Source organism: Xiphophorus hellerii, chromosome 22 (assembly GCF_003331165.1).
Source record: "Xiphophorus hellerii strain 12219 chromosome 22, Xiphophorus_hellerii-4.1, whole genome shotgun sequence".
NCBI classification, from domain to species: domain Eukaryota; kingdom Metazoa; phylum Chordata; class Actinopteri; order Cyprinodontiformes; family Poeciliidae; genus Xiphophorus; species Xiphophorus hellerii.
Genome location: NC_045693.1, coordinates 11661434 through 11673693, shown reverse-complemented (window position 1 = coordinate 11673693; position 12260 = coordinate 11661434). Strand labels below are relative to the sequence as shown.

The 12260-nt window shown below is 39.2% G+C and overlaps 1 protein-coding gene across 1 annotated transcript; it reads left to right on the top strand.

The window, feature by feature from the left end:
* The first annotated feature begins 282 nt into the window (after nt 1-282).
* Nucleotides 283-12246, top strand: LOC116713038 (lutropin-choriogonadotropic hormone receptor-like). The gene is made up of 11 exons (XM_032552946.1): nt 283-476; nt 786-857; nt 4700-4774; nt 5031-5105; nt 5972-6046; nt 6332-6409; nt 6582-6650; nt 7074-7148; nt 7969-8157; nt 8555-8608; nt 9167-12246. Exons 1-11 carry the CDS (start codon nt 307-309, stop codon nt 10314-10316), a joined length of 2082 nt encoding a protein of 693 aa, XP_032408837.1. The 5' UTR covers nt 283-306; the 3' UTR covers nt 10317-12246.
* Nucleotides 12247-12260: the final 14 nt, after the last annotated feature.

Genomic DNA, 12260 nt, shown 5'->3' with positions numbered 1-12260 from the left:
AAAAGAGGTTGGGGTTTTCACTCAGATCAGACTTTCACAGGGTGAGCAACCTCACAATTACAACAGTCCCTGCATCTGATCCAAGAGCTCAAGGAGAAAGAAAAAAAAACTGAGTAAAGGAGAGAGACTATTTAGCCTTGTACCTCTGGCCTGGTAAGATAAAGCCACCCTGAGGGTTGTTTTATCATCAACTTCAAAAAGATTGCGCAGGGGGTTTTTTTAATATAGTTTTTTTTTTTTTCATTTGTGTGTTAATATTCTTTTTCTAGTTTTCATCCAGTAGTGAGCACTGGCCCGGTGTCAGGCATGGCTCCCCGGGCAGTCTGGCTCCTAGTCGCGCTGTCCGCTGTCCTGAAGCTGCGCTCCTGCTGGGCTTATACCTGTCCGGCCATCTGCCGCTGTAGCGCCGACACGTTTCAGTGCAGCAGAGACACTCAGCTGGCCTCCAGGACCGCAGCAACATCTGTGCTGCGACTGTAAGTAACCCAGCTTGTCTCTGGCTTTCAACAGGTACAAGTCACAGAGAGGAGTCTTTTCTTTCAGCTTATGCCATCCTATAAACTTTTTACTCTCCGCTGCGTTCAGTCCCTCTTCAACTTAACTTTTTTTTATTTTATTTTACTGTCACTGTAAACTTCCTCTTAGCACAGTTTTATATGATAAATGTAGAGTAATCCTGAGAGACAACTTAAAGAGACATTTTTGCTGCCTATTTTCCATTTTATTTTTTTTTATATGTCGCAGTATAGCTGTGGATTTAACTGCTTTCCTCATGAATCTTACAGAAGGCTCACCCAGCTGCCCTTGAAACAAGTTCCCACTCATGCCTTCAAGGAGCTGATCAACATTACCATAATGTAAGTGGCTTTCTCCTTTACATATAAAAGGAAATTTAAAGTGGTGGATTTATATTAAATTCAATTAGGGGGGTTAGAGAGACTCATTTTCTTTTAAACATAACAGTATGCATAAGAAAATAAAACGTTTTAATCAGTGTAATTACTCATTTCGCAAAGTAGTGCTAGTAAATACATGTTGCCAGACTTGCACAGTGACCTTAACTGAAAATGTATTTAACATTTTGACTAATGTTGAATGAAATTTATGTAAATAAAAAGCCTACTAACCTGAAAATACATCACCACTGGCCCTTTTCCGTGTGGGACGTCAGTATTTAATATCTTTCTGGCAATGTAAGGCATTATGAGACCAATGATTTATTTTATAAGACACAACACAATATGCTTCTAATTCTTTAAATTCACTCTGTTTTCCTGCTTATTGACGATAAATTCAGTTTTTAACATTCTAACGTACAGCAATTTTAATATTTGTGCTAAATCTTTGTGAGTACTCACTAGCGTTGCGTGATCTCAAGAAAATATTTAATTGTGATACTAATGCTAAACTTTGCGATGTTAATATAAGTTGGAATAAACATTTTCTTACCGTTTCGTTATCATTAACAGTATCTTAGCCACTAAACCTATTCATCAGATGTAATACTACAGATCCAGGTTCCAGTATATTCATACACGCCCACTTCTACTTTGTTATTGGTCAACCACACACTTTTTGTAGTTATCAACAAGCTTCTGGACTGGGTATCTGAAGACTTTTTTGTCACATTTGATAGATTTTTTCTAAGTTCTCAAGCTCAGATCCAGGTATTAAGCATAGTGCATAAACATTCTAGAAACCTAAAGTAGGTTTCCTCGTTTAATTTATTCCAAAGCCAGTTTTAATTTTAGATGGTTGTTAGAACATCCAACCAGCCATCTGAACCAAGTTGTCAGCAACAATGAAAGAAAATTGGTTAGGATGAACAGGAAAATCCAGGAACCAACAAAGCTCTATCGATCATGAAGTTATTGAAGCACCAGTCTGTGTTACCAGAGAGGCAAAGTTCATAACCTTCACAACTTTTGAAAACCCACCAGCCCAGCAGAGCTTTGTAGTCTCCCTCAATTTGTCGTTTTCTGTTTCTGGTCCAACAGCTTTGAAAAAATAGTCTTCTCTATGATTAGCACGTCGTCTCTGACCTTGTTCAAAATATATTAACTCAAGACCCATTTATTTAAACAGGTTTTTAATGTTTGACTTTTAGTATTCTTTACTTTTTTAACATAGTTGTATTTTTTTTGCTTTTACTTTGCACTGCTTCCTTTTTATTGTGTTTTGTATTTGTTCTTACTTTGTAAAACAAAACGAGGCATTGTTGGAAGGCGTTATATATAAAGTTTGAAAGTGAAATATCTTCTGCAGAAAAACATTCACTGTCAGATGAGCTAAAGATGTACAGTATATATCTGATCAGAGATCTTGTGATTGCAGAAGATGGAATAATTAAACCAGCTCTAAATTTATCTCTGCTTCCCAACCACAACAAGTGGCTGGTTGAAACTTGGGCAAAGTTGCTTATTTTAAAAGAAAAATTACCCGAAATCCATCAAATCTGATTTTTCGAAAAGACAAAATAAGCTAAGATTAATCTTTTAGAAAGGCTTTACCTCAACCCTGTTAAAAATTTGTTGACTATGGTTAACAGCTAAGCCTATGCAAGTCAAAAATCCTTTTAAATGGATTCCAAACTTTGAATTTGATTCTGTTTTAAGAAATTGTGACTTAGACTTAGACTTAGACTGACTTTATTGTCATTTTGCATGCACCATGTGTTACTTGCATTAAATAGATCATACATTGTTGTCTGATCCATCTGATTTATTCTTGAAACAAGCATAAGTCAGATGGATCATTATTCATCAGCCTGACAGGATTATTATTATCCTGGTCATGATGAGTGGATGTAAACTTAAAAAAAAGCCCTCAGATTCAAATTAGGAACATCTGTTATGGATCATGTGTTCCAAGGATCTGAATCAGATTTAAAGTTAAAACATAAAATTTAAAACTGTCTTAGTTGTAATAAACTCAAAATACATTCAAAGTGTTGTGAGTCATTCTTCTCCCTGGACTCTCATCGATTTATATATTTCCTTTTGATTCTAAAACACAAATAATTTTCATCATTGCTCGATGATGAAACATGAGTTAAATGTTTCTTCGGCTCCTCTTCTTGTCAACATTGTTTTAACAAGCATGTTTCTTTAAAAGCAATTGCTTGCGGTTGAAATTGATCTGTATTGCAATGTTAGACCACTGGCCATTAATCATCGACAGAAACTGACCTAATGCAAGACTTTCATGGCGATGTTAGAGAAGATTAGGACCACCAACTGACTCCTGAACAGTGTATCATTCATGTACTACCGCCCAACTGTCAAGTTCAAACATCTCAACTCTCTTACACATAGAGCAAAAAAAATCCTCCCTTTATATGGAAGGGGTGACTTTAATGGAGCCCGTGGGTTGTAAAATCCCCTGGAGCTCAGCGGTGGATGTCTCGGCAGCATAATTATCCTCGGCACAGCAGCAAATCCGCCAAGAAATGACTTAAAAGAACAAACCCAAGTGTTATGTTATCACTTTGTCGTATTAATCACACAGAAGTGCTGCAGGGGACCGCGATCAAATCAGGTGAGAAAACCCTGAAATGTAGTGAAACTAGGGAAACGGCGCACAGAAAGAGGGGGCAAGTTGGAATCCTGTGGTTACTTATGCAAAATGCCCACTTGAACTAAACTCTGAGAGGAGACACCTGGGCTCTAATCGTCCATGTTTCCTTTTTTTAATTATCAAAATTTTTTGCATGTGACTATGTGACTTTTTCATGCTGTGCTGAGCATGTTTGACTTTGCTCTGTTCCTCAGGGACACGCCTTATCAGTCTAAGATACTTATTGTACTTTAGTCTGATCTGCTAAATGGAGCACAAATTTAGTCTGTTTTAATATAAAAGAGGTCCTAACTGTCCAAGTAGCTTTAAACCTAAATGAAATGGCAGTTTTACAGCTGCAATCCTTCATTTCCTCCTCGTCATTAAGTCTGTAACGGTAGAATGACATGACAGTGTGCTTTTGTCAATGGTGATGCATGCTTGAAATCACAGCAGCACTTCATTTAGGCGATCATGTGAGGAAGCTTTTTATGACCTCTAAGCAGTAATTATGACACTATATGTGAAGCAATTAAGAGACGGGATGAAGGGAACGAGGATCCGCGGTACAGATGGAGTACTTTAATTGTTTCTCGGTTGAAGATAGAAGGACGTCGAAGTTAGACGTGCAAAAGGTATCGGCTGATTACAGCTGAGCGACAGTCGAAAATGATGATTGCAGGCAGAAGATGGAGAACGTTTTACGAAGTCAGCCATCACACAACAAAGTAATCAAGGACGAATACAAAAAAAAAAAAGGTCTTGGTAACTTTGTCTCCGTGTCTTTGTTTAGTCCTACTTTTCCAACATCTTCACCTACTCTTGTTGACCCAAAAGCATCAGTGATGTATGTTTGGAGCTTTTCCACACATGAGTTCCTGGCATGTGAGTGCTAGTGGCCTAGAAAACGTGAATTGGTGGTGGGATTTTGTTTTTGGAAATTTCCCTGATGGTTTGCATTGGTGTATCAATCATCCCCGTCCTATTTTTACTCTGAATGCATTAAAAGTTAAGCATTCCAAATCAAACCTAACACAGAAGGGGAAAAAAAGATGTTTTATTTACCAGCTTCATGTGAGATAATTCCAGTGTATGTTCTTAACTAATGACTGAAAGAGACTCATTCTTTTTTGTTGTTTTGCAGAGAGATCTCCCAGAGTGACTGCATCACACATATTCAGAAGCACGCATTTTTCTCCCTCCACAGTCTGGTGCAGATGTAAGCTAAGCAACATTTTTACCTTATACGAAATACCCCCCATCCACTCCCTGCATATCAGTTTCAAACATGATTGAAGAAATATTCATTTGCATGTCATTTATGTTTCATTGGATTATTCTGTCAGTTACAAGGCAGAGTGTTTAATCATTGAGTTTCAGTGCAGCTGATACATAAATATTTTGTGTGAATGTGAACGCTTTTGCATGTCAGACATCGCAATTGCTGATTTGTTTCCCAATTATTGTTTCTGCAGCTCAGTGCAGAATATCAACAGTCTGAGGGTCATTGAAAGGGGAGCCTTCACGGATCTGCCCAGGCTGGAATATTTGTAAGTAACTTTGTTTTGCATAAAGACGTGACGATAAGTTTTGGGATTCTGATGTTTTCACTGCAACAATACAAAATTTGCCAAGTATTTTTGTCTAGTTTGTCATGCAAATATCTTAGTACACTTTAAATAAGACAAAGACGACACTAACTCAAAAAGTAACTTTCCAGCAAGATATATTACTTACTTACATAAATAATCCTTGAATATTTCCGAAAAAAAGTCTTAGTTTTACCAACAATTTTAAAAAAAATATTTGCCAGTGGAACTAGTACTTTTTTAAAATCTATACTTCAGAATTATTTACTTAAAATAAGCTTATATATCTTGCTGAAAAGTTACTTTTAAATTTGTCTTGTCTCATTTCAAGTGATAGATATTTGCACTAGAAAGTAGCCGAAACAGTAAAATGTTGAGTTTTTGCCATGTTAAAGCTTCCAAAAAGAGACTTGGAATAAATTTCACATTTATTTCACATGTATTTACAAATGATCCACAGAGGATGAACCCAATGAAAAAAACTCTTATTTTACAATTATGTGGCCCTAAAAATGTGAACATACCAGGTTTTTCTGATGTAATCAAATGAGATCTTAAAAAACAGAAAATAGAGTATTTTCCACCTTTCCCATTACAGATGCTGCAATAACCTGATTATATAAATAACATTAATGAATCTTTTGATTCAATTTTCTCAATAATTCTTGTACCTAATTTTTGGTTCGTCTGGTCTGGAGGAAAGTGTCTGACATTTTCCTCCTGTAGCTAAATACATAGTTTGCAGAAAGTTACAAGAAGCTTTGCATCATTTTTATATGTCTTCTTATCTATTCATGGTCGCCTGTATCTGCCACTTGTCAATGCAGGAGCATCTCAAACACAGGCCTAACACACTTCCCAGACTTGACAACCATATCCACCCTGGCATCAGATATCATCCTGTGAGTATTTTCATTTCAAATCGGAGCTTCTCTGCCCCAGCTTAACGTACATTTGCAAGTCTTAAAATGCCTTTTCCTTAGGTCACATTTTTGGACAAGAGCCATTGCCTCTGAGCTCAGTTTTACTTTTATTCTGTCAATGTCACACTGCTATCAACCCTGACTGGTACTCTGTCTCACTGTGACACAGTTCAAACAGCCCTTATTTGTATAAATATGCATAATTTAGTCTAACCGAGAATGGAGCCAAGCAGCCTAAATGAGCGTTATCTCCCCCGCCTGCAGAGAAATGGCAGACAACATGAGGATCGACATCATTCCTGCCAATTCCTTCCAGGGCATCACAAAGGAATATGTCGACATGTGAGTGCAGAGGCCTTATTCTCTTTGTTGCTTCATTATCTGAGCTAAAAGCAGCAATTTGTCACTATTTGTTTTGTTGATGCATGTTTGCATATTTAAATGTTCGGCTCGCTGACCTTGGCAATATGTGCCACTGGCGAAGAAGTAGAATTAATAAGTGTGTCCTCAACAGGAACCTGGTTAGGAACGGCTTCAAGGAAATAAAATCTCATGCGTTCAACGGGACCAAGCTCAACAATCTGTAAGCAGTTTGGATTATTTAGAAATTTGCCTCATGCTAATGCAATATGCTGCAGCAAAGCAGCCTGTCGCAGCTAAGTGCAAAGGATTTCCTACTCCAATCATAAATTACTAATCGTACCAGTAAACAACCCTTATGTAAGACTAAACAAAGATTGGACGCCTCGTTGTTTTCTTGCCTTGTTCCATAATGTTGAACGTCAATGAAGACGAGATCCATACAGACACCCTGCAGTCTAAAAATAAGACCCATCCTCCTCAGTGCTGGCTCCAGAGAACAATAAGGAGATGAATAAATACACTGGGGGCAGCGTTGGTCATTATTATGTCATCTCAAGTTTCCGTTCAAAATGTGTGTGAAGCAGAAAACTGCAGCTTGGGTTTGAGGTTACTTGTGTTGCATTCTTCTTCATGTGTTTTGTAGAATATTGAGGGACAACAGGAACCTGCGTCATATTCAGGAAGAGGCTTTTGAAGGAGCCACAGGTCCAAGCTATCTGTAAGTGTTCCTGTAATTTATATATTTTCACCAATATATGGTGTTAAGGGATGTTTCAACAGATTTTTGCACAAATGCGTTCATCTACACGTATTTGAACGTTTTATAAATTTGCTCATAATCACAGAAGCCATTTTAGAATCCAGTAGCATATATTCACCGAGTGCATCTGATGCACCATTTTCAGCTGAGAAAGTGATCACAACATTCATTACGAACTTTTAATTTCAAAGGGCATAAAGATAAAATTCATTAGATTAGATTCATATTGCTTTTCTTACACCATGGCTAGATAAGCACAGTTCTCCAGACTTAAACATCCCTGGTAAAGATGTAAGATCACTGAAAATAAATTAATCTTCAGTTTACAACGTTAAATCTCACATGCCAGAAATTTTAAAAATTATTCCCTAATTTGATACGATTTATTTAGTAGAGAAAATTGGTCCAACTTTGAGTGGAATATCCAACTTATTTCTCTTGATTGTTTCAGAATTACTAAATATCTTTGCCTCTGTTGGTTTATTTTAATAAGTTTAAAATGAATGCAGTCAAATAGAGAAGCAAAGAAGAACCCCGATGTTACGTTTCTTTGCACAGAAACGTAACATCTGTGCAAAGAAACGTATAGTATATTAAAAGTATATTAGTTAACTTCCCTTGCTGATAGACTGGCTTTGCAAAACTGCTGAGCTCAAATTGAAAATGAAAAACACGCAGAGATCAAGGTTAATCCAAAGATAGGCGGCAGCATTTTATTGAAATAAATTCCCATCGTTGTCATTTTGTCCAACCCTCTCGGTCGTGTTCTGTGTTTCAGGGATGTTTCGTCCACGGCTCTCAGTTCCCTGCCGAGTAAAGGCCTGAGTCAAGTGCTATCTCTGAAAGCCACCTCTGTGTTCTCCCTGAAGAGCCTCCCGCCATTAGACGGCCTTGCCGAGCTGCTGGAGGCCGAGCTCACTTACCCGAGCCACTGCTGTGCTTTCCACACGTGGCGCAGGAAACAAAGGTAAGCGACCAGCACTCCCAGCGATGTGACAAATCCATTTATATCTGCATAAGAGGGGGCGTGCTGTGGTGGTGCAAGGGGTTAGCACGCCCCACGTTTGGAGGCCTTAGTCCTCGACGCGGACGTCACGGGTTCGACTCCCGGTCCCGACGACCTTTGCCGCATATCCTCCCTCCTCTCCTCACCCCCCTTCCTGTCTGCCTACTGTTGAAAAAAATACGAGCCACTAGCGCCACAAAAACTCTTCGGAGAAAAAAAATACGTATATATCTGCATAAGAGAACCAGGCCGTGTTGCTGAATACAGATCATCAGTCGGACGGTAATTAGCAGTCAGCTTTATTGACAATTCTTGCAAATTAAAGTTTTCTGCTCTTTTTTTTCTCCTTTCTTTCAAGGGAAAGTGCCTCAAGGAACTTTACAAAGTTGTGTGATCTCAGCAACTCCGAAATGTAAGTTACAACCTGGATCAACATTAGAAATCATCCTCTCCGCCATCTTTAAGTCTACTTGTGTATAATTTAATCTTGGTGTACAGACAGCTGTTTTGTAAAAGCCTGAGCTTTTCTCCTCGAGTTGGACTATCACACCGTTTACCAATAATATCTACTGAAGTTTCAATATAAAAAAGTTTAATGGGCATTATTACTTTTGCAAGTCACCATCTACCCTTAAAAATGTGCGAACGGATCTCAGCCTTTAACAACAACATCCATGAACTGTGACGGCTCTAATAAAACGCACCAGCTGCACTTATGATTCTGGTTTTGATTAATGTTTGCATTAACAGAAGGCATTTGTATTTTTTTTTATGTTATAATTTTGTTATGAAGAGCTGTGAGTTGGATAACATATTGTTTCATTATGTGTGGGAAGTGAACTGCTGACAATCAGCATCTATTTTGTTTCTCTAAATCAGATGAGATTATCTTCTTAATGCTTCAGATGATACATTTCACCAGTGAGGCACAAACAACCTTTAATGATAACATTGTTTCTTCGTTCTTCAGGGAGCCCACTGATGACGGCATGAATCTCGTCTTCGACATAAGCTTCCAATACCCGGACCTAGAGTTTGGTTGCCATAGCAGGCCGTTCGTAATGTGCACGCCGATGCCGGATGCGTTCAACCCCTGTGAGGACCTGCTGGGCTTCCCCTTCCTGCGCTGCCTCACCTGGCTCATCACGATCTTCGCTGTGGCCGGTAACCTGGCCGTCTTGGTCATCCTGCTCATCAGTCGCCACAAGCTGACCATCTCAAGATTCCTCATGTGCAACCTGGCCTTTGCCGACCTGTGCATGGGGCTCTACCTGATGCTGATTGCCTTCATGGACTTCAACTCCCGCCACGAGTACTACAACCACGCCACCAGCTGGCAGACGGGGCCCGGCTGCAGCACGGCCGGGTTCCTTACCGTGTTTGCCAGCGAGTTGTCAGTCTACACACTGACGGTCATCAGCCTGGAGCGCTGGCACACCATCACCAACGCCATGCACGTCAACAGGAGGCTGCGACTGCACCACGTGGCGGCCATAATGGCGGCCGGCTGGGGCTTCTCCCTGCTCGTGGCTCTGCTTCCTCTGGTGGGAGTGAGCAGCTACAGCAAGGTGAGCATCTGCCTGCCCATGGACATCGACATGATGGGCTCTCAGATTTATGTCATGGCCGTTCTCATCCTCAATGTGGTCGCGTTCCTAGTCGTCTGCTTCTGCTATGTATGCATCTATCTCAGCGTCCACAACCCGGAGCACGCCACCCGCCACGGCGACACCAAGATCGCCAAGCGCATGGCCGTGCTCATATTCACAGACTTCATGTGCATGGCGCCAATCTCCTTCTTTGCCATCTCGGCCGCGCTGCGCATGCCCCTCATAACCGTGTCCCACTCCAAAATCCTGCTGATTCTCTTTTACCCCATCAACTCCCTCTGCAACCCCTTCCTGTACACCATCTTCACTCGTGCCTTCAGGAGGGACATGTGCCGGCTGCTGAGCCGCTGTGGCTGCTGCGATGCCAACTCTGATTTCTACAGATCACAGACTGTGGCGTCGCAGCACACCTGCATCAACAAAGTGGCCGACAGAAAACCTCACTCGCTGAGCTTTTATGCCTATCACATTAAGATGAAGGGCTGCTTTCTAAGCAAGGGAGCGACATGATTGTCAGCGTGTGGGCTGGGAACTCAGAGGCAACATCTGCTCGCTGAAGATGCCGCGTTTGAGAATTAAGGTGAAGGTGGAGAGACTGCTGGCATCACGCATTGCAAATATCTGATAGAATCTCATCTGGTTTATTTTGCAAACAGAAAATGTTCATTTAAACTGAGGAGGTTTGAAGGTAAGGAAAGTGCATCCTCTCTTCTGCACAGGTATTGTAAAAAGAAGCAGATAGGCAGAGAAGAAGAAAAAATGAGCTTGTTGAAGAAATGTAAAGCATCACTGTTTGGTTGTACTCTAAACTATTGCTCAATGAGATATTTAAAGTGGTTCTAAAAGGTTTACCCATCCCTGTTAAAATGGTAGCTTTTTGTGAAGTACATAAATTAGATCCATGATTTATTTCAAACCTTTTTCCATCCTAAATGTGAAACATTTTCTACAACACAGATTTGTTTAGAGGAAACTGAGGCGCAATTCTACAATTACCCACTTGCATAACTGTGCACACCTGTGAGATAATACTTAGATGAAGAATCTTGATTCAATTTAGAGCTGCATGATAACAGGAAAACACGGAATATGCAATGGTATCGGCGACGGTTGCAATAATGCAGATAGACCCCAGTTAATGATTATCCCACTGAGCTGCTTAAAAGAAGAAAAAACAAACTAAACTAGCTTTTATTGAAAAACTTGCATCTGACCAGAGTCTGCAGTTTTGGATTACCAAATTCTGAAATATAGATTAGATATCTATGCACAGAGGGACACACAGAACAAAATGAGACTTTTCCATAAATGAGTCTGCGTAAGACTCAAACTGTCTGAATGTGAATCGCTCAGATGAAACAAAGCCTGGGCTTTTGCAAGGAGAGTGAAGAATTAAATAACATTTCATGTAAATAACATGAAATATTTAAATGTCATTAATTTATTAAAACTGGAGATAAACAGAAATAAATGTATTTATATGTGCCTCAATGAAATGTATTGAATTCATTCTATTATTTTTGACAACTTTATGTTCCTGTGCTGAACCACATCATGAATTTTAAATTTCAAAAATATATTTTAATTATTTCTGTATTTCCAAAACTAAAAATTTTATATCATTTAAAATCTTTATTTCATAAATTATTTATTTATTGAAACTGGGCAGTCTTCACTCTCCATACTTTTTGAGCATGGTGCCACAGATGCAGCTCAGAACACAAAGCAGCTCACACACAGTGAAACATAGTGGTGGCGACATCATGCTGTGGGATTGCCGTTCATGGTCGCAGTAGACCAAATTGTAAAAGGTATCAAATACCAGGCAGTTTTGACCTAAAATCTTAGTTTCTGCTAAAAAGTTGATTCTGTCCAAACATACTGCATACCAAAAATAAAAAGCTGCTTTGCTGTAAGGAAGTTTTGTTCCTAACGGTCCAGTCAGAGTCCAGAACCAAAAACCAACATTTTGACAGATGAAAAAGCACACACTGAAAATAATTCAAATGTTCTTCAAGAAGTATTTCTAGGTCTGCAAACCTAAGAAAGTCAATTTTTTTACATTTTCCCCTAACATTTTTCCAGTGGAATTGCACAGAATCTTCACATCCACATTAAAAGTTGGGAACAATTTTAAAAGGATTCCTCATTTTGTTTTTCAAACTCCTAGCATTTTCATAGGGGTGTACACACTTGAGATCCACCATGAATCCATTAATGATTTCAGAAATATCTTTATTAAATCGAGACTTTTCCATTTGTATATAATAAAAAGGTTTAAATGTCTTTTTAAATGGTTCTACTCAAAGTTGACTTTTAGCGCCACCTTTTGGGTTCAGGAGACATTTTGACAGGAGTGTTTGAAGACTGTAGTAACATATGAAAAGTCAAACTTTATACTGAAATGTCTGTTTTATTTAAATAAAATTGTGGTCATTTACTTTTTGTATTTAT

What these genes read in the sequence shown, in the direction of transcription:
- LOC116713038 (XM_032552946.1), top strand. Translation starts at nt 307, where the DNA reads ATGGCTCCCCGGGCAGTCTGGCTCCTAGTCGCGCTGTCCGCTGTCCTG. An exon ending in GCCACAGGTCCAAGCTATCT is followed by an intron (nt 7,149 to 7,968) that starts GTAAGTGTTCCT and finishes TCTGTGTTTCAG; the next exon opens with GGATGTTTCGTCCACGGCTC. An exon ending in ACGTGGCGCAGGAAACAAAG is followed by an intron (nt 8,158 to 8,554) that starts GTAAGCGACCAG and finishes CTTTCTTTCAAG; the next exon opens with GGAAAGTGCCTCAAGGAACT.